The sequence below is a fragment of the Chanos chanos genome, chromosome 2, assembly GCF_902362185.1.
Source record: "Chanos chanos chromosome 2, fChaCha1.1, whole genome shotgun sequence".
NCBI lineage: Eukaryota > Metazoa > Chordata > Actinopteri > Gonorynchiformes > Chanidae > Chanos > Chanos chanos.
The window spans coordinates 19,840,544-19,867,522 of record NC_044496.1 but is presented as its reverse complement, the minus strand read 5'-3'; the positions used below and the strand labels follow the sequence as shown (position 1 = coordinate 19,867,522).

Sequence of the window (26,979 nt, the reverse complement as noted above, 5' to 3'; positions counted from 1 at the left end):
GATCTCTATGTGACCTCTCGGTTCAGTATACAAAACTTGTATATACAACCATTAAAATATCTTTGCTTGAGGCGACTTCCTGTTCAGTTCCAGTAATTTCATTTGGTTTCTCATGTTTGGTAAAGATGGTCCAGCAATATGCCTGAAACCTGTGGGAGGGCTTGCCCTCAATAACTGGGACCCTGGGAAAGAACACAGTGTAATTGTTATGTCTCTCCTGGTAACCTTATCAAACTGTGTCTGACCACACGTATTCTGTATCACGGCCTACATACCATATGCATTTTATCCCTCACGATGACCCCTCTCTTTCTCTGAACACAGCTGAGATGACTTTGTGCCCATGCCGCTCACTTGGCTGTATGGGCTGTGCCAACACCTGCATTTGAGCCGTGGGCACACTGTCGAGTCATGAGGGTAGATGACGTTGGTATGACACTGTAAATGCCTAGTTCACCAGCTCTGAATGATCACAGGACCTGGATGTCATTGTCCGCATTAATCTGTTCATGCACAGCTGGTGTGTCGTATCCTTTTTCTAATAAGGGTGCTCCTGTGTTACTGTTCAATATACATCCTCAGTGCAGCAGACTTTAAAGCTTGGCATTAAAGCTCAACATCTTCTTTGACTACTTTAAAGTACATCTGCCATCAAAGCAGAGTGAGGGGTTTCACTAGAGCCAGTGTTTTGTTCACTTATCAGTTGTCACTCTCACATCAGTGGCAATAGTTTGCGTTTACTTATGTAGAAATATTGAAAATATGTGGTTTACATACAAAGATGACTGCTTTCTCTTATCTAGAAACATTGGCTGTACTGAGGGTATTTCTGCATGACAGAAAGCAGCAATTTTGGAAACACATCTTACGTTTTTATTTTTGTAATCCTGTTTTTTTTTTTTTTAATGAATAATGATTTCATAGTACTGTGATTTTAACTTCTCTTTCTTTGTAGATTTTGTTATAACAAAGCAGTGTTAGGCTATCTCAGAATTAGTACAACATCAGAACTGATTTAGCCTATATCTAACAATGATTGATTATGTGATAGACAGTCCTCTTGCCACGACCTCAGAAATTTAGACACTACATTGAGTAATTAAGAAGCCAGATAACAATAGTGCATTAGACCTGTCAACAGCCAGGCTCAAGTATAATTCTCCAGCTAATTCTCCTGTCAGACATTATATAAAGGATTGCCATTTATATCTGCCTTTGCTGCTTTATTAAAGCTTAGGAAAACCTGAAATGGCGGTGGGCATTTCTTTCTTGTTGCTATGGTGTTATCGGCAGCCTTTAAGTGGACCTAGTTGTAAACATTTGTGGAGAGCTATAAATGACTCGCTTTGAATCTCTGTTGCCACCTGAACGGTAGTCTCTGGCCCCTTAAACTATCAAAAGCAATGTCCACTTGAATCTTGTTTTTCTCCTTTGTTGAACATCTCATGTTGTGATTCCACCATGTTAAGCGGTGTCTTACCACCATTTTGTCTGAAAAAGCTTTGTCTGTTTATCTTTTTCAGTGTGTCTCCATTTCTGCTTGACAAGCTTTCTCATCACAAAAGCACAAACCTGTTAAGCTAGTTAACAAAAGGAAAGGGGTCTGCTAACATAGCAAACAAGAAGAAAAAAGTGGGAGGGGTTAGGGGTTAACAGGCCCTCAGCCAAAAAACATTGCCACACCCCAGGTGTCAGGGCTAGTAAGAGCAAGTAGCAGGAATGTGCATAAATGAATGAAAGTCTAAGACCTGTGTCTCACATGGTGAGTCTTTTTTTCGTTTTTTCCTCCGTAGAACTTCACTGACATGTTGTGTAAGTTTTATTGATCACAGCTCACGCTGAGGAGCGTAGATATTCTTACTCTGGTTAAATGGCACATAGTTGACCAGAATAAAAATCTGATTTTTAAAGGTAACTATTTTCATCATGCTGTTTTTCTCTGGTTACAAGTTTATGTTCACCCCTGAAGAGGAACACTCTATGAATGTGATGGAAGGTTCATTTAATTAAAAATTGGATCTTTGGTACTAAATGGCAGTTTAAATATGATTTTTTTTGGTGTAAAACAAGTAAATTTTTATATTTATGTCTAAGTAAACAGCATTTACCTTTTCCTCAGTGAAAGGGAAAAGTGTGTTTTGCCATGTGAACAGCAAGCACTGTGTCCTGTCGGCGAGGGAGGAAACTATGCAGCAGAATAGGAATTTTCTGTACTAAAATTGTGTGGAAACACTTTGAACAGGCCAGCTACTGATTCTACAGCCACAGTCTAAGGGCAGCGTACATATTTTCTGTCTGTGTGGTTGGCAGTCTATTTACTAGAGGGCTCTGCTCACAGTTCACATGTTTCTGCATGTGCAGACAGACCAGGGAAGACAGCAGTTGGTAAGGGCAGAGTGAAGAGAGGCACAGAGAGCCATTCTGTAATGTCTTGGAAGTATTAGTTTTTTAAGAGTTCCCTCTTGATAAAGCTGTCAATACTGCCTTTAGCTGATGCAGAAAGAAATGTGGAATTGTGTAGGAACCCTCATACTGATCCAGGTTTGACAGAGTGTGTTTAGATTCTTGATACAGTCACCATGTATCAGTGAGTGCCTCTTACACTGCCCTGTTGAGAAACAAGATATGCAGTCTGTAAGACCAGTAATGCATATCTGAAGCAAGTTCTTTGGAAAGAATGAGACGGTTGTGTTGTATGCTTGACGTTCGTACTATAATATTTGCTTGATGGTTGGGTTGTGGCTGTGAAGGTGTTGTCAAGTCGCTGCTCTAGGCCTTTTAAACACCACTCTCAGGATCCAGATCTCTCAAAATGGAGAAAGAACAGAAAGAGCTCTGTTAGGTCCTCTCATGCCCTTGCAAACAGATGTTTAACTGTGCTTTTGCTTTTGGGCAAACCAAGGGATGTGCCTTTACCTTTACCTGCACAGCCCAGCAGCACAAATTCTGCAAGTTCAAAGATGGCATGATAAATATATATATATATATTTTTTTTTTGGGGGGGGGGGGTACTTAGAAGCAGGGCTGCAGACATAATGTCATTTCAAATTTTATACAGTATTCAAATGTTTAATATTTATCTAAAAAAATAACCATTTGCTGTTTATTAAGAAAGTTTAGCTGTTTAAAAAATAGCCTAGAATATGTTTTATATTAGCAATATTTTATATGAACTGTTGGCAACCTTTTACTGTTGAAGTCTCAGGATGTCAAAGGTAATATGTTTCATGGCTTTTGTGTTATTTATGACATGGAATCACTTTATTTTTGTCTCTTTATAGTTTGGTAGTTAAATCTTCCTTGCAGTAGGTGTGTCTGTTTCTAAGCTGTGTAAAATCTCTCATGTCATTAAAAAAGGGTGCACAACAGTGCTCCTCCTTGGATTGCGTTCTGATTACATATCCACCTGGTGAGTTCATCAGTGTGAGGAATTACATACAGCACCTCTTATATTAATGAACTGTATGGAATGCCAAAACAGGATGGGCACCACCTTTAAAATTCTGCACCCAAATGGTTGGTCACACAAATTTATTGATAAAGTATGATGTTAAGCTTGTTTGCACGCTCATCTGGACTCCATTTCTGATGATCAGAAAAAGTAGTTTGAATCACGAGTTAGGAACCTTTTTACCAAGAAGAGCCAAAGAAAACATAGGAGAGGAAATTTTTCAAAAGAAAATTTTATATTTGGACATTTAAAAAATTCTGCAAACTCAGAAATCTTATCATAACATACATTTTTTTTGCTGCAAAAATGAAGAATGGAGTAGGCCTATCTCAAACATTCTTGAAACTCTTAAAACAGGGCATCTTTTCATTACAGATGTGCTGCTATTACAATTGAGAGATTTCCCACTTCTTCACTAATGTTCTGTGATCTGCCCATCTGGAAAGAAATGGGCCCACTAATTGTGTTTTTTTTCCTGTTTGTACCATTACACCCATTGTGGATATATTTTTAATTTTTAAAGAAACTAGTTGTCAAACTTGACCTGACCATGCACTACATCTCAGCATTGTTCAGGACCCCATGTCCCCACCCCCACTTTACTTCCAAATGAAACATAGCTTTCACGCAACAAACTCTGCTTTCAGTCTTGTTAGCCAACTATGATTTGGCCTCAATGTGACACATAACATTGTTGAGTATGCTATCTGACAATTTATTTGTGGTAAACATGAGAAATATAAGAGTGTCGTACACATTTAGAAAAGTATGTGTAGCTTGCTTGTTTTAGGATTCCAACTCCTAGTTTAGATGAAGAAGTGAGTAAACGATAGAATGAATTAGCTGTTGACCATGACTCCTCTCATGAAACGTCTCACTCAAGGTTGTAAAAGGTACTGGAAATCTCACCTTCTCCTCTCTTCAGTCAGCCTGTTTTCAAAGCAGTGCTCATCAGCATACTAAACATGGCCTGAGGGCATTGTGCTCTTGTTCTCCTTAAATAGCTCGCTGTCGTCAGAGAGTATAGGGGCCAACATTCAAAGGATTGTGGTTCCATGAAAGTGGGGAGTGATTGGAAATAATTTAGATCATTGACACATGTCCGGAATCCATGGACAGCGGGGGTATGAAACTATGGCTCACTCATAGTGTTGTCCATACATATAAACACTTTTTCAAGCTTGACAGCTTTGCTGGACAATAGTCTGGGTTGGTACATGTCCTGCGGTTATTAAGTAAATTTCAAGCAGAAGGAGACAAGATTTCTTTTGAAGACTTTGTTGGTACCAGATACAAGTACTCCTTGATTATCTTCAGAGTAGATATCCTATATAAGCCTTTGAACGTAGTGTGTTAAAACTTGCAAGTATTTCAGTCCATGTAGGCTTTGTTGCTGCATGTCTCCAAGTTGCTGCAAATAGGCTACAGGTATTTAATTGTCATGATATCAAAGATCAAAGAGGACTGACTATTCATTAACTAGACCTAAATTTACAGAATTTAAAAGAAGACATGTTGTAAAATTATTACCAGTTGGAATCACTACACAAGAGTACTGACTTACGATACATCGAAGTGTTTTCTTCCAGTGGACCTCAGGCTTTGTGCCTCATTGGTCACTCACTATAGAACCACTAGTAATGCACTATTGACAATTCCATAAAAGCTAGTACATTCAGCTCTATAGTGAGTAAATACTGCAAGTTTTCCCATTCATAGTCTCTACTACAGGGGATAATTACAGTTGTTTAGCAAGCAATGTGGTTTTAGCTGTCAGAAATCAAAATTGCGCAAGATGAAGCCAGATGTAAAGGTACAAGAGAGATACAGTCAGTTGTATTTACTAAAGAGAATTAAAATCAGTACAATGTAAGATACAATACAGTGTGCATTTTTTTCTGTTGAAAAATTACCAGCATATTGAAATGTTAAAAAACAGATTATTTGGTTTCAGGACTGTACTTGGCAGTTGGCCATGTCATAGCAATTTAGTTTTCATCCGCTTCGTCTCAGTATATACTTTTTCTACTTAACAGCAAAGACCAACAAAGGAACACAGTAAGGAGTAGTGTGGTATCTGGAATGAAGAGGGAAAAAATGCCTGTGGCAATTTAACCGCCTTATCTCTCTGGGCCATGTCGTGTCATTCAGTGTCATTCCTGTCTCCTGAGCTCATACAATCCACCTGCTCACTCTTGATTTGCTCAGGAAAACCCGATTAGGGCATGGCAACGTCTTATTTTGTGAACTTATTTGACCTTGCACTTCTACTGAGTGAGAGGTGGAGCCAAACATTATAGTTATTTCCTAGTTTGCCTTAGATCGAATTCTAGTTCATCTGAGTTTAGTCTAATAAAGGTAGCCTCAATTGCCTTTAACAGTATCACATGGGAAAGTTGATTATTACCAGAAATCACAAAACCTGATGTTAGTTTATGAGACCATAGTTTCACAACATACAGTGAAACAGAGATTAAATCACTGTTTAATGTTTTAGAGGCATTCCAGTTCTTTGCCACTGTATGGGCTTTATATTGAGAATATGTCATTAAAGCATCATTATCCTCTCTCTTACTTTAGAATCAGTGTATGATCTTCTCCCCAAAGAGCTGCAGTTGCCATCAACTACTGAGCAGAACACAGCAACCATGAGTCAGAAAAGTGGTGGAGAGGTGGGCCTGCCCACCTCAACGGCTCTTACCTCAGGTAAGTTGTCTTCTCTGTTTCGTTGCTCTTACTTTTGTTGTCTCTCTAGCACCATGGTAACAGTGAGCAGTGCTGCTAATGGTTCCATCCTGTTTCCTGGAGTCCACACTTCTTTAGGCTACCTGCAAGACCTTTCTAACTAGGTTTAGGCTGCATGAAACCTGCACATAAGAGCCAAAATGTGTGCAGAGAGGATTCTGTCATATTCACCTGTTGATGTTTACATGCTTATGATCCTACTAGCATGTAAGCACAGGTCTGAGGCTGCTGAAGACTGGAGCTTAGAGGCCTAAATGCCCTCTCCCATGGGTGTCCTGTGGCCCACAGCAAACATATTCCATACATAAGCCTCACCCTTTGGATGATTTCTGTGAAAGTCTTGAACGGTGTTGTGAGGGTTGAGAATGATTATGCATTTTCATTTGTTTTGATTGCAAGTTTCCCTCACCTTCTTTCAGACAGCTTCCAGTAAATGGTTGAGCAAAAAGAACACCTTTCAGCATTTATCATACATGTGTGGTGGCGTTAACCAGCTGTGCAATTAAACAGCTCCAGCTGGTTGGCTCCTCTTAACATTGGCCCAACAGGGGCTGAACATGAGTAAGTTGGGGAAAAAAATGTATTGCCTGGTTTTAGGCTTTTGTAAAGCAAAGGGACTTACAAACACTGCAGTGATAGACCAGAAATACTGCATCTTGACCAGAAATACTGCATGTCAGAGATGACTCTCAAGATGAAGATAGTCCCTAGATCCCTAACAAATTTTGACAAGAAAGATAAAGAATGTTCCCATCAGGGCATGACGGAAAGAAAAACATTCCTCGGCTTCATTGTAGCAAAGAAAATTGACACATGTATAGAATCAAATGATATGTGATAAGAGCAATATCTTGCCCTTGGTGGGAACATTGTGCCTTGCAGTTGGAGTCTAAGGAAAACCTCCGTCTTGAAAGGAGAGATTTCTCTCTGCAACAGCATCAACTCTGTTAAGGCGTCAAGACAGAAAAAAACATAAAGCCGAGTTGCACTAGTGATCATAAATTGTCCTGTCTCTTTATTGTAAGGTTTAAACCTTACAATGGAAGAAAAAGTAAGGGAAAACCACACCCTCTCAAATTTAGTTTTGGGATGACAGACTAGCTTCCCCCCAAAATTACAATTGGCTCTTAAACCTTGCCAAGGGTGTGTGTATGTGGGTAATTTCAAATGTAAATCAAGTATTTTTGGTCCATAACCATTTCGGTACTGCTCACAAAAAATACCGTTTGTGATCCAAAACTGTCCACAATTTGAATGATTCTTCTTTTTTGCAAAAAAAAAAAAAGAAAAAAATTACTAACTGTTGATACACATGGTTTTACGCTTAGTCACTCAACTATTTATTTAGTGCCAACGCTATTTGAATGAACTATTATTTATAGAAGACTAGCTTGTATGTTTTAAATTTTAACATATGGGAAAATTCTTTAAAAAATGAGTATCATATTGTATTGTTAAAATTAGTAACTACGTCAAAGCACAGGACATTCCTCATCAATTTATCCTGTTCCTGTTACACCCCTGGTATTCATTCAAGAGGGAAAAAAAGAAAGAATCCACAAACACCATAATTACCATTATTACCACCATTATTTTGAGTTCAGATTTGTACATTCAAAAGTGAACATTCAAACTGCGATTCACTTTAGTTTCTTTTACTCTGCCCCTTTATCAAAGTGCCCAGGTTTAGGGTGAGTTTGAGTAAACCAGAAGTCCGTTGCCTTCTTTGGACATCAGTACCTAACTGCAGCCAATTGCATCCCTCTGACGAGGCAGGACATGCTGGCTGTAGCTGAAGGAAGGTGAAGTATTTTTCCAGTTTAAAAATGAATTTTAATTCGGGACTGACTGTAGGTTTCACTGCAAATTGGCCCTACATCTTCTGGCTGTTTCCTCTTCTTTTTTATTTTACACCTTGTTTGTTTGTGTACTGCAAAGCCCTGACTCAACTATTTATTTAATGCAATGGAGCATTTAGCCTGAGAGTTGTGTGACTGTTATGAGGGTTCTCTGTCCTCTGAGGAGAACCAGTTGAATATACTGCTGGAGTGGGCACACAAAGGTTTTTGGTAGGGGAGTGTCCAGTGTTTCTCCCCTGTGTTTTAAACTCATTTTTGGTCACACATGAATTTCGCCTGTCGCTCAGGCCCTGAACTCATTGTAGCCTATATGTTTATTCGTTCTCACCCTTTCCAACAGCAGATTGTATACCCCCTGAACAGCTCGCCTCTGTAAGCCAGAGAGGTGCTGACTGGGGTCTTTGCACCTGTGCTGTGCCCTGCTAAGCCCCCTTGTTACAGTGCACATGGTGTATGGTACTGTTAGCTATGATATTATTCCCCACTCACACTTTTCCTGCCTAAGACTGCTATTCATAGCTTTGCCTGTCACCACACACCCATTGCCAGCGTCCCTGCCTTGGAGCTTGACCTGGCCCTCCCTTACCCTCTCCTGCCCTCCCTGTTTCACATCCTTGCCTCTTACCTCAGGCTTTCATAGCTTGCACTGTTTTTTCTTCTCCCTAACTGCCCCTCTGAGAAATGACTTGCTAAACATGACCGCAGCGTATTTCTTGGGGATTGCTTTTTTAGGGATGCCTTTTTAGTGACAGCTCTTAACTGTATCACCTGCTATTGGATGTCATTTCTATTGCTTTTTACTTTACTTTTTTTTTGCTCTCCCACTGCCCTCACCTTCATTACATTGCAGCAATCTAACATATTGTTATTTTTTTTTCTTTTAAGATTCCTAATTGAGCATGAATTGTCGTTGTCTTAAGTGAACACTCTGCGTTCCCTTTCAGTTTATCCATTAGGTTTTGCCTTTTGTTAAGGGGAAAAATTCCAAAAGTAGAAGAGCGCTTTTGGCTGGGTGGTGGGGGGATGGTGAGGCAGGATATCTACAGCAGGTGTCTGGTACAAGACAATAACGTATGTCTTCCCCTGAAAATGTTTGGATCCATAATTGATGATCCATTGGTCCGTTTGCTACTGTGGCCCATGGTGCTTGTGCCTTGCCCCCTCCGTGGGCCACCCTCTCTCAAGTCTCCAGCACTACTCCACTGGCACTGTAAAAGGACCAGGGCTGACTGGTGTCCTGTTGTCAGGTAGGGGTCCTGGAGGGACTTGTCAAACTATCAACTGCATGAGTTCAGTGTTGTCATTTTTTTTGTCATTTTTTTTGTTGGTTTGTTTTGTTGTATTTTCAAATTTCTTTTATTGTTGTTTTTTTTCTAAACATGAAGCATGTTTCTAATAACTGAAAATATACGAAAGGTATCAATACAAACAAGGGTCCCACACTGGCCAAGTTATTGGTGTCATATATTGCACCTGCCACTGAATAACTACCCAGGAACAGTCTAGAAGAAAAGGATTATTTCAAACGAATTTACATTGAATTCATAGCCCTCAGCGTTTACTTGAAGATCAGTAGGACTATGCTTGTAGACTGAAGTGTGTCTTAACAGTCAAATGACTGGTTCATGATTGAGAATTGTCCTATGCCTTTTGAAGGGTGGTGTCTCTGGTGTCCACTAATACTGACTACAATTGAATGCAATTATACATACCTCATCATCTGTTTAAGGCAAGAAGCAGGCTGCACTTTCATGGTCAACACAAACCATGACTAGACAGGACATATAAAATATTAACTCATTTGTGTGGAGTTTGGAGTGAAGACCAAGGGAGGGTAAATGTAGCAACTGAACATTTACAGTTTTATGAATTATGAGAGAACCAGATGAGGAACAAATAATGAACTCTCTATGAAATTATATTATATTGATTGGTTATGCTGATCTTTTTTTGCTAACTAGAAAGCTATATGAACAGAGGTGTAAAACAGTCAGCTTAAAAATGACATTCTTGTCAGGCTCAAGGCAGGCGACTGGTTCAAAACTTAATAAAGAACAATTAGTTTAGTTGATGTTAAAGAGAACCATACAAGAGAGCTCAGGCCCTAAAAAAAAAATTATTGTAAAAAGTACTGTACTTTGGCCTTAAAATGAAACAGAATGTTGCTGAAAGTTTTTTCAGTCAGTTATTTCAGTCAGTGCTCTGAAGATTTCAAAAATGAAATGTTCACTTGTTTGTGCTCCATAGATGTGTTTCCTATCAACTCACATTAAAGCTTGATCTCGGTGGTGCTCTGTTGGGTTCTGGGATAGTTCTTTTTTGGTTCAATTCTTTGCGTGCAACATTATTAGATTTTTACATGTCTTTTATTTGAAAGATTTCATGCTGACTAGATTTAGGAGGTATTTTTGGAACACAGTTGTAATAATGGACTGGAAATGTAGCTTAGAATATGAGATGGTCAAACAGTTGGAGGCCAGGGCAAGAGGTATATGTACGCTAAAGCTGGCAGTGGCAATACAGACTATCCAAAGCTGAACTACTGCTTGTTATGATATTCGGTGGTATAAAATATATTTTTAAAATCTGATTGATTTTCATCTTAAATGATTTTGCAGTTTCCATATCGCAACATTTTATATGGACCTCATTTTGGTAAAATATTATCTGGAGCTCTGTCCATTTGTGTGAGACAGGGATTTTTCATATTGTTTTCATACTTGTAAAGACATAGCCCCTTAACCTGCCTCCATCTGTTGAGACTATCAGATCATCATATTTCTTGTCTTTCATACCTCAGCCCTGACATTTCCTCAGAGGTGATTTGCAGTTACTTTCAGCCTGGTCGGTTCTAGACATTAAGATTTTAAAGGGAAAAATTGAATCAAATATGCATTATGTATTATGAAAATATGCAAAATTCATTATCCTTAAAATATTAAAGCATTTTCTTCTGCTCTTTCCTGTAAATAAAAGTGCTATTATTGTCCTGATATTCTATCATTATGTGCATCATTATCATTATGTGTTATCAAAATGTATGTCATTATTTGTGGTGAAAGACAAAAAACTGTAATGTTGAATAGTCAACAGCGTACAGTAGTATGTCAGTGGTGTCAGATGGTAGTAAACCCTTCCAGCACTTTTCCAGAACCTTGTTGTAATGACATTTCAACTTTACCTTTAGTTAAAATTTGATGGTATTCTGGCATGCTTGTTTGTTTTACGTGAACAATCTGAAATAAAGGCATACACCAAGGGATCTTATCTGATGGTGAATTCTGACATTTTTGATGCTGCTTGCAACAAACAATGTGACTGGTATTCATGTTCAGACAAGTGGTGTAGTATGCCAGAAACCTGCTGAAACGCTCGCTGTTGTTTTTGTATATGTGTGGCAACCATCTGCTTTTTGTTCAGCAGGGTTCCTCTTGACACTGACTTCTAATGTATATCATTAATAGGTTTATTTGCATGGGCAACGTTGTTGACTTAGATTTTCAATAATGGATGTTCTTGTATTTCAGCACAGCTAATCAGTCATGTTGGCGGTTAGTCACCTTTTCAGTCATGTTGGCTGTTAGTTTATTGTTAGTTTTTCGTCAGTGGTCATTTTTCCTCCATAAGCCATTAAAGCGTATTAAAGTCTTTAAAAATTATTTCATATCTCATAAGTCTGCAAAGCAGGGTCTTGTCTCCATGTGTCACGTTGAGATATGTTATTGTTCTAGTTGTTCTTGGCCTTGTGCTAATGTGTTTTATGTTTGAGACATCATCTTTTGGTGGTATTAGACTACAAGTCTTCAGTGAGACATTTTAGTTATCTTTAGAGTGTTCATATGAAGAGAGAATAAAAGTGACTTTGTACAATAAAGATATACAGTCATGTTACAGAACTGAGAAATGAGGGCCACTAATGTTGGTGATGCTTTAACTGAATCATGTCAGGCAGCCTTTTTCACTTGGAGAGATGACTTCCTGATTGAATTTGGAATGCTGTGAAAAGGCATACACAACCATGTCCTCTGTCTCATCTGAGGGCTGTGCCCATAAATTAAGGCAGATGTGAGGTCAGGCTGTTAAATCCACACTATGTCAATTCAACAAGACAGCACTGTGGCACTGTCTCTATCCTGGATGATATATGATCACCCTCATGTTCAGATTTGTAAGGAGTACCAGCCCGTGGATCCAGATGATATGTTAAAGCACACCCTTTATATTTTAGATTACAGTGTAAACAAGAACAGAATGGAGGATAGGTATGACCTTAGATTGTAGCATTAAGTTAAATGAAAAGAATTAAGATAAGAGCTTTAGTAAGAATCCTCTGGTATGGAGTAAAAATTATTTTAAAAACCTGCCTTTTAGTGATCTCTCTGAGTTTAACAAAATCTGAATTGTCCTCACAGATTTGAAATATGTTAACTCATACGAGTTCTGTGTCCTAGTGTAGTATTCACTGTAGTGGCATGCGCTCAAAGTATCTGCAAATCATCCACTGTGATTCCAGCTTGACCATTATTTGTTCTCTTTTGCTTGTCTTAATTTATAATTGCATAAATTACTGTAGTCCTCTTGAGACCCACAGGACTACACTATAGTATTGTGCCAACATGGGATACTTGAATAATAAGCAGACAATTGTGAAGTGAAATTGTGAAGTTATGGTTGTAAAGTGTTGTCAAGTGGGTCCCGAGGACTGGATTTCAGAAATACTTAGAAATTAAAGACTTGAATATTTTCCTGGACAATTATTGATGGGAGCAAAGTTCTGCATTTTTGAAAGCATTCTTATACTTCTAATCCCCAGTGGCTATTGTATTCTCAAGCCTGCATGTCTTAATGTCTCTTTGTTACTGTATGAGTGTTTACAGTGGCCCATTGTATTGGTATATCCTCAGTTCCTGCTTTGGCTCTGGTTTAATTGATTTTATAGAACAAATAGAATTTTGAAGTGATCATACTGCTGATGAATCATCAAAGTTACAAAGCAATATTAGCTAACTCCCCTGACTTATTGTTGCATCAAGTCATTATTCCCACATATTTGAGCATTTGGAATGAGAAAACTTGTCTGTGGGAGGAATAGTAAATGGCTTGCTGGGAGTGATTGGAATTTGGTCACACCATGTGTTGCACTGGTGCGACTTTTTTTCTAAGAGAAGTGAAACATTCAGTCAGGTGTTTGTAATTTAGTGTTATAAATACGTTTATGTTTCAGTTATTATTATTGACTCCTCCATCACAGTATTCTCCAGTGGAACTCTTTAGGGAAATTTCCTATTCAAAGACTTTACCAACATATTGTATTATTGGAAAACACTAGCAACTTTTTCCAACAGATTAAGTCAATCTTCTCAATCCCTAGAAAACTTTTATCACATCAAAATGTTTCTGGAGTATTTTTTTTAATAATTCTAATGCTCCTTACAATTCTCTCTCTATGTTTTCTCTTCACCACAAGCTGTTGGTTTTCAGAGTGATTTAGGGTGTTCTAGGACAGCTAAAATTATTAGACTGTCAGGTTGGCACCAGATTACAATGTATTTTAATTACTTTCTTTGTATACCTCAAATTGCCACCTCATTTTCGCAGCCTGCCTCTTTCAGCATAATGATCTATACCGTATCATATATTCAACAGCAACATCTGTTAAGAAATGCTTTCAAAATGGAACATTTGCTACTATATCATCCTCATTCCTTAAATGGGTGTCTCAAGTAAACCTTAGAAAATTGTTTAAGGGGGCAAGACAAGGGAAAAAACATTGGATGCCATGAGTTACATTTTCATAACAAATAGAGAGGTAGACAAACCTGAAACTTTCCCTCATTTTAGAATTTTTTTTGGTGAGCTTTTATTACTTATTCGTTGTCTTATTTTTATTCCAGGAAGTTCCCTCTGAAGCAGGGAGCATCTGCATATAAAATGGTCTGCAGCTCTCAGCTTCATAGGTCAGAAGCTGGTTTGTTTTGTTTACGTGGCTAAACATGGTTCCAGCAAAATTGTTTTGATCTGTACCAATTGGCACATATCATTTGACACACATTAGTCATGATTTGCCAGATGCTTACTTTGCAATTTGACATGACATTTAAAAAAATTCAACTTCATTTAGCATTTTTAAAAAGGACGTTTTAGAAAGAGTTCAGTGACACAACATGAATTCATTAACACTTTTTAGAGGTCCTGTCCAGGGGCTTCATGCAGTCTTATGGGCAAAGTGTGACATTGCATTGTTATATTCAATGCATAAAAATAAGTACCTTTGTCAGCCACCAACAGGCACAGCATGTGTAATGTGTCATCCAGGGTGTGATCTTTTTTAAGTACTCACTGCACCTCCTCTGTTTACCAGCACTATGTAAACCTATGTAAACATGAGTTCATAAACTGCTTGTGATAATGTTGTGTCTTATGGTGGTGTCACACATTTGAAATGTAAAGAAATTATTTCCCATAGCGATAAACATATGCTTGATCATTTAACATGAGGAACTTGCTATGCCAATGGGCATTAAGTCAAAAAGTGACTGAGACAGCTCTTTTTTTCCTTAAATGGCTTGACTTCAGTCACTGCAGTCTGTGATAGACGTCATACACTCATCATTCCGCAAAGACACACAGAAATGCGCAAAAATATGATTTTAACCAAAAGACAAAGGCAGTCATATAAGTCGTATTTCGCTGCTTGAAAGGGAATACTAGCCACTGTCAGTGCCGATGCTTTTATTTACTGTGTAATTGTGTACACTGCAGATGCCTCCTCCGTCTCCTCTGCTAAGACCACAGGAAGTCCCCGCAGTGCTTTTTCCAACTCTTCCAGTTCCATTATGCACTCCTCTACCTCAGCTGCCGATATCACCCCGGCTGCAGACGGTGGCATTCCAGGAGAAGTAAGTAGCAGAAGAAAGGCTGAGATGCTGGCGGTGGAGGCAAAGCTCATCAACAGCAGCAGTATTGGTGCTTGTAGCAGAGGTGGTGGTGACACAGGAGGAGGGTTGGCATCCCAGCAGCACCATCAGATGACGCCTTCCAAGAGACCAGTGCTCAACATCTCACCTCCGCCAGAAGACCTCTTTGACAACAGCCGTATGTCTTGCCAAGATGAATTGGTTTTAGACAGTGAGCAGAGTAACAGCATGTGGATGGAAAACTCTGTTTCTAACTTCAGTCTCATGAGTACCAGTTCCTACAATGACAATACAGAGGTGCCCCGCAAGGCCCGTAAACGTACCCCCCGTCAGCGTCCTGGGCCCAAGCCAGTCCCAGCTGGAGAGGCCAGCATGGATGTCTTTGATGCAGACAGTGCCAAAGCTCCTCACTTTGTCCTTTCACAGCTAGGATCAGACTCTAAGGCCTGCTCGAAAGTGAGGTAGGTAACCCTACTCCTCTAGTTTCTTTTTTCCCTCTTGGCTTTCATATCACAGTAAATCAACAAAACCATATGAACTCTAAAGGAAAGACACCATTAAGAATCAAGAAGTTACAGAATAGAAGAGATTATCTGATCCAGAATTTCAAATGGGATCTGTTTTACATATCATTTCTGTCTGTCGCAAATCTATAAGGCATAATTCTGTGAGTCTTAAGCGTTCAGTTCAGTCTGTAAAATCCATCTGAGAGGATTCAGTTGGCTTTCTTAAGTATGGACTTAATAGCTATTCTCTTTCACTAACCTAGAAGTGTTTTTCGGTGCTCTCTTGTTCAACAGGAGGAATTTGACCTCTTGAAGACTCGAGACTTTTTATTAGGTATACTCAGTGTCTGGTTACTCAAACAATGAAGCTCTGAAGCCATGTTGAACACTTTAGTTAGCAGTAAGTGCCAAGTATTAAAAGGAAAAGCTTTTTTCTGCCTCTATCGCACCCCCTGAAATTTTTAAGGAAGAAGAGTCTTTGTTCTTCAGCAGCAACCTGAAACCATAGGTAAAACACTTTCCTGTCCCCTGGTAGATGAGTGGTGAGATCTAACATAGGGACAAACACAAACAATGGTCAGACTTGGTGTATGTCTTTCAATCTCTTTGTAATGAGTTGTTTGATAAGTTCGTCATTCTGTCCCATCCTTATCTTTATTCTCTTTGGACAGGTGAAGCTGTTCTACAGTCACATTTATTCCATAGACCAAATTTGGTGCCAGAGCAGGGTCTGATAAAACAGTGAATGCACATTTGACATTTTATAGTGTAAACTTAGTTGCGTTAACCAAAAGAAAGTGTCTACATTCAAGGCCAGGGCTTGAGCATCTTCTGTTGGTTTAGACTGTGTCAATTTGACAGTCACATGATGATTTTTCATTTTTCATCACAAAGGGTTGTTGCACATCTAAGAAGTCAACCATTCTAATGATCAAAGTCCTATTTGAAGGCCGCTTTTATTGCTGAAAATATTTTATTTGTTTTAGTTCAACTGATGAACCACAGGTATCTGGCCAGAAAGGTGGGACACTGTGTATTCAGTATCCACAAAAGAGTGAGGGGAAGGAGCTAAAAATCCTGATCCAGCCAGAGACTCAGCACAGAGCACGTTACCTGACAGAGGGCAGCAGGGGATCTGTGAAAGACCGCACACAACAGGGCTTTCCCACCGTCAAGGTTTGTCAAACACCAGCTCACAGGCAGACACACATACTCACTCTCACACACACACACACACACAGAACTCTGTTTTACAAATATGTCCTTATCTGTTCCACAGCACTCATTGCAGGGTTGCGTAACAGATTTTCAATGAGTAAGCTTTCCCATCAGTGATTGTCTCAATCTTGGTTGAGACTTGTTTAAGAAGTGAAGCAATGAATTTGCCTGCGGCTGTTTCCTTTACCTTTGTGAAAACTGTGGGTGAATGTTGTAAAAACTTTTTTTGTCTCATTTTTATTCCCTCTTTGAGGTCTGTGTACCAAGACATGTTTAATGTGTGGGCCCTCTGGTCTGATATACAGAAAAAAAAGTTGTTCTTTTTCCCAAGTAACTGAATTAAGTTGGCATTCCAGTATATTTATGGCTTTCTGAAGCTTTTGAAAAACTAGTTATGTCCTGAATTTGCACGAACTGAATTTGCATAGAATTTTTACCTCTGTGTAAATTTTACCTTCGTGTTTGTACCACCACCCTATTCACTTTTTGCTGAATATTAATAATATTTTTGAGAACATTTTTCAAATACTTAACGCTATCCCCACATCTCAGTCAGCTCCTATTGCCCATGTTCACAGACTTGCTCTTCATTTTGAAAATGGTTTTTGCTCACTTTTTTCTCTCTGTACTGTTAAACAAATAATAGAGAAGATGCTATACTTTGGCTCTGCTCAGTCTTTATTTCTTTAATGCTGAGTTACCTGATCTTCACAGCTGGAGGGTGTGAAAGAGCCAGTGGTCCTACAAGTATTTGTAGGGAGCGATGCTGGCCGTGTGAAACCGCACGGCTTCTATCAAGCCTGCAGAGTGACCGGACGCAACACCACTGCCTGCAGGGAAGTGGACATTGAGGGCACCACGGTCATTGAAGTTTCTCTCGACCCTAGCAACAACATGACTCTAGCGTAAGTGTAACCCGTTTCCTTCTTTGCACATGTTTGAATTTTTACATGTGTTACAACTGATATAACAAGAAGTTCTAGAACTTAGTATAAATAAGTGTAAATGTTGCTCCGGAGTACTTATCGTAGTTATTGGTCAGAATGTCAGAGGTTGGAAAAGGGCTGGCGAGAAGTGTTGTTTTGCTGACAGCAGAGTGTTTCTATTAGGGTGGACTGTGTGGGGATCCTGAAACTCCGGAATGCTGACGTCGAGGCTCGTATTGGAGTGGCTGGGTCCAAGAAGAAGAGCACCCGTGCTAGGCTGGTGTTTCGGGTCAATATCCCTCGACCTGATGGCTCTTTGCTCACATTACAAACACCATCCTCTCCCATTCTGTGCAGTGAGTTTCTCCGTGGCTCTGTTTTTTATTGTTGTCATTGTTTTTGTGGGCTTTTTTGAATGGTGAGATGGACTTTCCTCCCAATTTGGAATCACCTATACTTTCATAAATCCTTGCCATGGTTTTAGCCCTACATGAGGGCAGGACATCGAAAAGTAGTGAATGCTTCCTCTGAAACATGCAAAGTCAGACATCTTCTTCTGACACCTACTTGCCCAGTTTACAGGCATCTTTATGGAAATGTGTCATGTTGGAGGCATTTGCTGTTTCCTTCAAACTCACAGCGGTGGGCATGATGCCGCCCATGTGCCCCCTGCTTTGGTTTATTCTTAGCCCAGGTTGTATGAGGATCCCAACTGGTGATCTCAGTACATATACCAATAAAAGGATTAGGAGGTGACATTCATTCTTACCGTTTAAGTCAGAGGATTAGTTTTTCTGTGTTTCAGTTGAATGGATTTTGACCATGTTTGCTAATGTGTTTTACATTACTGTCTATAGCCCAGCCTGCAGGAATGCCTGAGATTCTGAAGAAAAGTTTGCACAGCTGCTCAGTAAAAGGGGGCGAAGAAATTTTTATCATTGGAAAGAATTTTCTCAAAGGAACCAAAGTCATATTCCATGAAAACGCATCAGGTATATGCTTGCATACTCTTCTCACACATGAATCTACATCTGTGTGAATTTCCCATACTTCACAACATTTGTATTCTCTTATCAGATGAAACATCTTGGAAGACAGAGGCTGAAATTGACATGGAACTGTTTCATCAGGTAAATGAGTGTGTTTTCAACTGTCCTCGACTGTTGCTTGGTTGTTTAACTAGATTTTTTTTCTATGCCAGGTCATCTAATTAGAGTTACACAAATGTTGTCTTTTAATATGGTATTAAATGTGTGTGTGTTAATTGTCTTGAATGTGTGTGGCGGTTGCAGTCATTTTATCCTACACAATAACTTACTTCCATACCACCACATACTCATTTCCGTGGCATACAATGCCAGTGCACTACGATGAGAGGTTGTATGGAGAGAATACTGCCACTGTCAGTGTTTGTAGACAACAAATATTGGGTGGTTTTCCGGGCAAACTGATGAATGCCACCTTGGAGTTCACCACTTTCCCCCCCAAGAAAACCAAATAACAACATAAATGTTGTAAATAGAGACAGTAAATAAATATAAGGAGGTCTAGTCTGTGAATGCTTGGCGCTGAAGCTTTTGTCTGCTATTAATACTGTCTAACTATGTGGCTCTGCGGAGAAGCTCGGTGTAATAGATTGTTCAGTGCACCCAAACATACATTGATGTATTATCAAACAAATGACTCATTCAAGTTATTTTGACTTCACAAATTTTTAAAATTTTAAAGTTTTACACAGCATGATTTCCCCATTACATTAAGTAGTTCATTCAACCAAACGTTAAGTCCTGTTTGTGTTCAGTGAATAGCGAAAAATATATTTATAGTACTTCTGTTATTTTGTTTCTTATCTAGAATCATCTTATTGTTAAAGTCCCACCATATCAAAATCCAGCGATCACCTCTCCTGTATCTGTTGGGATTTATGTGATTACAAATGCTGGACGTTCTCATGATGTTCAACCATTTACCTACACTCCAGATCCAGGTTTGCACAGTCTGCCTCTTGTATCAGTAAGCGAAGCATACTCAAAATGGTCTGTCCCATTCTATACAACTCTAAAGTCAAAGCAACTCTGGAATGAATGAACTGAATCCCAGGAATGTCAGTGATGCAGTAGGTGAAAACAGTTTGTGGGGTTTGCAGTTAAAAGGCTTTGATTTTCTGCGTGTAGAACATTAATATCTCCATATGACTCATGCACTGCAGTGCAAAGCCTTTCATTCAGGTTTATTACTGAGCATTCAGATTTCTTTGTGAATTGCTTTTTTCAGTGAATGAGCAGAAGGGATAGTTAAATTTCACATAATTTTAGCAATCACAAACTTGCCTGTTGTATTCCAAAGAACCTGTCTTTGTGTTCGTCACTTACAGCAGATGTGGCTGTAAAAAAAGAGACACTGTCCCCAGTCAAGCCCTGCTCCTACGAGCAAATGAAAGGTAAAGAGATTCCTCCTTCTTAATTTGTGGATGCTTAATTTTTCTTGTATGCGATTGATGAATGCACTTTAATTATAACACTTGAGGTTCCAACATCCAATCACATATGATATTCTTAATAAAAAGTCATAGTCAAATAAGCTTGAATTTCATATATAAAAATTCAGTTGAATTGAAGCTGATGTACTGTCTTTCTTCTGAAGCAGCCATGGAGAATGCCTTGATGCCCCCTATTTTACCTCTTGTCAAAAGAGAAGAGGTCACTCCCATGGAGGTTTCCAGTAACCCCTCAGCAACTAACGTGTTCAAGGTACTTTTAAACCACTGTTTGAAAGCTGCAAAGCATAAAGAGTCACTTTTTTGGATGAGGATAACTGTGTCCTGGACAAACTAAAGCTTTCTGACTGCAGAGCTCCATTTAAGTACTCCTTGTTTAAGAAACCAACCCTGCGATTAGTATTTTGAAATTTTCTTTCTTCCTCTGTTTGTGAGGAGGATTCTGTTCCATTCTCAAATACAACCATATCATTTAGAGTTCAGTTCATGGTTTCTGAAAGCACAGGAGTTTCACGCTTCTTGAAACATACAGAACATGTTTAATGACCTCACTGCTGAGGCATGCATGTTCCTGACTGAAACTATTTTTACATTAATACAAACGATGGAATTTTTAGCCCAGAGTTATCTACAATCCATCTTAAATAGACCATCCCGAGTGCTGGATTTAAATATCCTGTTTCTTGGTCCTGGGCCCCCAGAGGTTTGTGCTTTTCCAGTACCTAAGCAAGACTAAGATCCCACTTACTCTAGAGTTTAGTGAAATAAAATTCCATAGAATAAAAACACTCAGAGGTCACACTTGCAAAGATAATCTGTAATCATGTCGTGATGATGAAATCGTGCACATTCTGTCGTATTTCAGGTGGTTCCATCGGGTTTATTAATTTGGCTTTATAGCGCATACTGCCACCTGGTGGCACCTGTAAATTCCTTCTTGTCAGCTCAAGTTAATAGTGAATATTCCATGACAAGTGCAGAGATTCCCTCAGTACAAGATGACTCTTTAGGTTAATACCTGAGAGGAAAAGAAATCTAACTATTGCAGACTAACCACATTCCACAAAAAATGAATGCTGCATCTTCTTTGTTAAACTCTATTTACTATAATTATTGTGTCGTTTTTTCCATTCTTGGTATCCCACCAGGCCTCAGATGTCTTTAATACCCAGCAGACCTTAGAGCAAGAGTCAAATAGTGTCGCCTTTTCCACCAAAGAGACTTTAAGCACCATCCAAAAACAAGACATTGCACCCAACAGTTCTTTTGATGTAGCTAGCAAATCTCTGTGTCAGGACGGAGCCCGACACTTCCTCCTGGAGCAACAAGACAGTTTGACACAGGAAAGATCTAGCAGCAGTGCTGGTGCTGTGGTAGGGCTTTCCCAAATGGCAGACACTCCTCAGCAGCAGCTCTCACTCTTACCCCCTGATGAGGTAGCACAGTTGGAGCAGGCAGTGCGACAGCTGCAAGCAAATGGCTTCTGTAACATTCCATTGCAGTCTGAGAGTTCATTAGCAAAGCAACAGCAGCACCAGCTTCAGCAGCAACAACAGCAACAGCAACAACAACAGCAGCAGCAGCAACAGCAGCAGCAACTCCAACAGCAGCATCTCCAACAACAACAACAACAACAGCAACAACAACAACAACAACAAGTTCTGGAGAACCTCCAACACCAGCTATTTCAGCCACAGATGCAGATGCAGTGTCATCCAGAGCAGCAGGGTCAACCACAAGGCATGGTGCAGAATAATGGTTCTCTCTTCCAGCAGCCACAGCAGCAACAGCAAGCAGCTCTCTTTCAGCAGGCGAAGGAGCTCATCATCCAGACAAGTTTCCTTCCACCGACACCCTCCCACTCTTCTCCACCCCTATTCCATAACCCTGCTCCTATGTCAGAGGCACAAGATCCACAGAAGACACACTTCCACACTCAGAAGACCTCACCTACCCAGGAGCAGGTCCAAGCTCCCCTATTTCAGAACACCCTTACCACTGAATCACAGTCCTCTGCTCCCAGGCCATTCATTGCTCAGAATGGACTGCCTGGTCAGCTCAGTGTAAACAGCAGCCAGCAACAGCTGAATTTCCTTAGTTCTTTCCAGACATCTGCTTTGGATACCCAGTCAGTCTTTCAGGCCCCTAATCAGCTACCCTCCATGCAGCAGAGCAGCCCCATGGAACAGCAGCAGTCATCACAGTCACAGCAGCCCCCACAACCGCAACAGGGCTCCCTATTCCCCGGCATTCCTCAGTCACCTACCAACAAAATCCCCCCCAACCAACTTTACCCACTTTCCTCTGCAGTAACACCAGAGCAGTCAAGCAATCTGCTCTTCAGAGGCCAAGCCCAGATATCTTCTATGGCCAGTACCACCCTAACTTCTCCTGAACAACAGAACCCTTCTCTTCTTTTTTCCCAGACCGGCATGGTTACTGTAAGACAGCAGGAACCATCTGAGCCCATGTCCTTTCAAGATCAGAGCACAGTGCAAGGCAGCTCATCAGGAAACAAGCAGAACCTCTTCCAGGAACAGCAGCCCATGCAGTTGGCCTCGAACTCGCCGGGCGGCTCTGAAAACCTCTTTATGGCTCAGTCAAACATGCCAGGGAGAATGGCTACCCAGGAAGTGCTCTTTGCAGCACAGAATGGTGTGCCGGGGCTTCAGACCACCACTTCCTCTCCTGTGCAGCAGCCAGGATCTCTCTTCCAAACAACTGTTAATGGAACCCTCAGCCAGCCCAGCCAGAGTCAACAGTCCAGCCTTTTCCTCTTTGAGATCCAGAACAGTAAACTATCAGTCACTCACATTTACATTCACATTTTTCAAAGCAAAAACAACTAGTACCTCGTAACTAGTAGTCATTTTCCATGTGGCTAGAAGTAGTAGATGTTTGTGTTTTGGGCATACAGAGAAATCATAGAGAACCCAGGTTCTCAGTGTGGCAGAATATTTTCATGATTTTGGATTATTTCAAATGAGCAACATTCAGAATACATGAGTTATCTTTCTTCCTCTGCAGGGTGCAGTCAGCTGATGAACTCTTCCGGACCCACACTGTCTGATCAGATCATTGCCATTAGCCAGGCAGGTCAGAGCCAGAGAGCAAGCGATGGACAGATACAGTCCTTGCTTAGCCAGTCCATGTCTGAATCAAGCAACACCACCATTGCTACCTCTCAGAACATGGAGAAGATTGATGACCTTCTTGTGAGCCTTCAGGAGCAAGGAAACAACCTCTCCCGTTCCTACTAGGTTTATATTCAGGTGTGTCCAGGCTTTCTTTTGTGAACGTAAGTTTGCTCAGCCTCTCCCAGATCAAACAGTAGAGGTGATACGAGAGGGTCGTTGGCCATGTTTAGGTATTTAAGATTTTAAATCCAAACTAGAAACAGGAAGACATACTGTACATACCAATACTCTCTCTTTATAAAATGTTTAGAGTACAGGATACCAACATCATCAAAAGAACCCATCAAGAAATACAAGACAAGTATTTAAGGTTTCCCTTATGTCTGAATGATAACACTTTAGGTTGTAGCATAAGATGTAGTACTTTTGTCTGTTCAGAAGATCCCTTAAATGGACATGACACAATTTTTAAAATGGCTGCCAGTACTTTTTTGTATACAATAACTGTTTTATCTGATCTAACTGAACAAAGCAATGATGACCCATTTCTCTGTTTTCACCCATCTCAGGTTTCAGAGGCCTTCTGGAAAGGGCAAATTCACAACATGGTATTTTTGTACTCTAAGCCTGTATCCTGTCAAAGTTCAGTTCTTTTGTGAAAGTTCTGCTGCATACCTTCTGAAAAGATCGGGATGTGAAGGATATCAGTCAACATGCCTTCAAAATATTGCTCGAAACAAATTTTTTGAACAGATGTTTGTCAAAATGAGCATGGAGTGATACTCTGTTGTTTGTCCATAGCAGTGAATGAAATGTATCATAAGGTAGAATGTTTGGCATTTTTTGTGTTGTGCTGTTGCGACACCCAAACATTCTGCATTTGGAATTACTCCAGAGATGTCTGTGGGTGCTGATGATGTTGCTTGCCTGCATTGTTGTTTTTTCAAAAAAATTAGGTTAATCATGATTGAAAATAGAAAAAAAATCAAACATGGAATTTGTTATGTTTTTTGACTTCTTTGCACTTTATAATGCTTTCTGTTGTGACCTTCCTTTAGTTCTATACCCAAGTTTACTGTAGATATTACTACTACTTTACTAATGTTTATCATTTATGTAATATTTTGTAGAGAGTATCACCGATAATGATCTCTTACCCTTTACCGTTCTCCATGGCTACCCATTCCTAATTTTTTTTTTCCATAAAAAGTATGTAAGTGCACACACAAACGTTTTAGCTATAACATTAATGAAGAAAACATTTAGGTCATTTACAGCTGTCTTATATGACTTGTCCTGTTTATTTAATGTTATGAATGATGTCTATATAATGTCTATTTGTGCTTGTAATTTTATACATGCAGACATATATCCTTCTGTTGTGTCTGAAATATACTTGTGTTTTCTTAAATGGTTCATGAAAAATCATGTCATTTGAAAAACTGAAACGTTTTAAGTAATGTGTGGTAGATTTCTTTTATCTGGACAGATTAAATTTATTTATCAAATATAAATGGTTTGTCACCAGCTTGCAGCATTCTATCATAATTCGGAGTACAAGAAATATTTTAGAACTTATCTGTTTTATTTACCATTAGTCTATGCTGCCAACATCAGGCAAGTTGTAAACCTGCCGAATTAATTGTGTGGCAAGTTTTACAAGGTCAAATGATCTGACAGGAGTGGAGTTGTTTGTATGATTGTGTGCTATTTTTAAATATGGAAATACGTATATACATTAGAAACAACAGGTCTCTCTGATGTAGAAAATGCTCTGTGGAGCCAATTACTATTTTGTTAACTGTTGTCTTTTTTGTGAAGTGTGTTGACCTTTTGGTTATTTTATACCTTCTTGCATTTAAATGGAGAATACTCTGTTTAATGAGCAACTGTTTAAGAGAGCAGTGCTCTTTTGGATTACAAAAACTTTCTGCTTACATATTATCTGCTTTGGGTAAAACAGCTGTCTGTGATTAGCCCTCTGTCTCTCTACTATACTGAGTGCTGTTTTAAACTTGCATTTGAATATTTATGTGAATATTTACCATTTCCCATTTTTAACTGGTTGTTTTTAGATTATAATACTTTATAGAAAACATAACTAATTTATTTGTGTCTTTATATTTGTTGTTTCCCGCAAAGTTTTTAGCTCTGCAGATTGGCTTATCCAAATATTTGGTCTCAGTTCAACATAAATTACATAAATTTACATATGTGTACACATATACACACATATCCATTTGTGTTGGTCCCGTGTAATTTGTCAGACTTTGAATAAACGGAGGTAAATATGTTGCCTTTAATGTGGTTATGAGGCGCCGCATACACAGTGATATAGTGATATGGTCCTCTTTCATATTTTACTGTTTTACCATTGTATTACAGCCTCCCATTTAATATGAGAGCACAGAATATATTTTGGGAAATCTAAGCCATTCAAACTGTACAGTGTTTACAAAAATGCTGTATGTTGCAGAATACACCACCTCATGAATCCTGGACCAATTATTATTATCAATATATTATATTTTTTGATATTAGTATGTAAATAGTTTTGATAGCAACATAAGTCTTGGTCCTTTGTGTGTTCCTGTTTATAATAAATGCTAACTATTCCGAATGTCAGGTTGTGTCCAATGTCGAAGTTTGCACGTCATGATGGGACTAATTAAAGTTGGGATAGTTTTCCCTTTTTTGCAAGTGAAATGGGATTAAATATAATATGAATTAGTGAATGTGAAATGATGACATTAATAACAATATTATTTCATTTCTTGCTTTACATATGGCAATTATCAGTGTTTCTGCCTTACTGTTGTGCTTTTCTTATATTGTAAGTCAAACCAATCTGCTTTGATAGATTTATTCTATATCACAGCATAGAGAATGCCAGTAACTGGAGAGGCAGTGGGTACCTTTTTATTTCTATAAAATATTTGTGCCTTGGAAAAAATTAACAACTTGCACTGAGTTGCCTGTTTTTACAAACCAAAAGAAAGAATTGATTTGTTAAAATACCACCCAAAGTGACCCAAATAAAATATTTCTTTTTGCCCTATATCACCAGATCTACTTCTACTTAAATATTCACTGCATGACTGGCTCAAGTGCAGCTGAATTGTTGTTTCAAACTACTGTGCAGTTTGACTCAATACAATTTTAAATCTGTTACTTTGAATACACTTTTTTTTCTTTCCAGCCTCTCCTACTTTGTAACAAAGGGGAGTTGTAACTACTGTAATTCTTTTGATTTATTTATGTTGCTCGTAAAGTAATTCCTAATTTTGTAAAGTTTCACAACAATTTATGTGGTATTCTGAAGATTATTTTAATTAACTGGAAACTATCTGAAATCTTTGCTCGATTATTGCCAGATATTTTCCAGATACATATAATTTGTTCATAGAAAAAAGCTTTATTCACTACTTTGTTCCCACATGATTGTTGTGTCCACTTTCTGTCTAACTGGATGTGATTTGATATGAAACTCAGTGAGAGGTTTTCTTACTCTTTGTAATTGTCACCCAGATATCAGTAGAAGGTTACTGGTATGGATACAATTATTTTAAATTTGAAAAAGTAAACATGTATTTAATGACAGATATTTAGACATTTAGATATATTGTTGGCTTTTGGGGCATTTGTATACTCTCACAGTTATATTTCTGTAAATCTGCTGCTATCATTAAATAAAAATAGATTGCAATGTTTACTTTTTGCTGT

The 26,979-nt window shown here is 39.0% G+C and overlaps 1 protein-coding gene across 4 annotated transcripts in view; it reads left to right on the top strand.

The window, feature by feature from the left end:
* The window catches only part of nfat5b (nuclear factor of activated T cells 5b), a 40,491-nt gene extending 13,525 nt beyond the window's left edge, over positions 1 to 26,966 (top strand). Inside the window, exons 2-14 of one of the 4 annotated variants that reach the window (XM_030765905.1) lie at positions 6,032 to 6,157; positions 14,818 to 15,433; positions 16,465 to 16,654; positions 17,411 to 17,601; positions 17,806 to 17,978; positions 18,480 to 18,614; positions 18,700 to 18,752; positions 19,477 to 19,609; positions 20,000 to 20,062; positions 20,269 to 20,372; positions 21,268 to 22,912; positions 23,147 to 23,391; positions 23,826 to 26,966. In XM_030765905.1, coding sequence (XP_030621765.1) covers positions 6,032 to 6,157; positions 14,818 to 15,433; positions 16,465 to 16,654; positions 17,411 to 17,601; positions 17,806 to 17,978; positions 18,480 to 18,614; positions 18,700 to 18,752; positions 19,477 to 19,609; positions 20,000 to 20,062; positions 20,269 to 20,372; positions 21,268 to 22,912; positions 23,147 to 23,379 — 3,662 coding nt within the window. In that variant the 3' untranslated portion in view covers positions 23,380 to 23,391; positions 23,826 to 26,966. Of the gene's footprint in view, positions 1 to 6,031; positions 6,158 to 14,817; positions 15,434 to 16,464; positions 16,655 to 17,410; positions 17,602 to 17,805; positions 17,979 to 18,479; positions 18,615 to 18,699; positions 18,753 to 19,476; positions 19,610 to 19,996; positions 20,063 to 20,265; positions 20,373 to 21,267; positions 22,913 to 23,146; positions 23,392 to 23,825 lie in introns of all 4 variants that reach the window. The other 3 variants (XM_030765904.1, XM_030765903.1, XM_030765902.1) reach the window with 3 other exon arrangements.
* Positions 26,967 to 26,979: the final 13 nt, after the last annotated feature.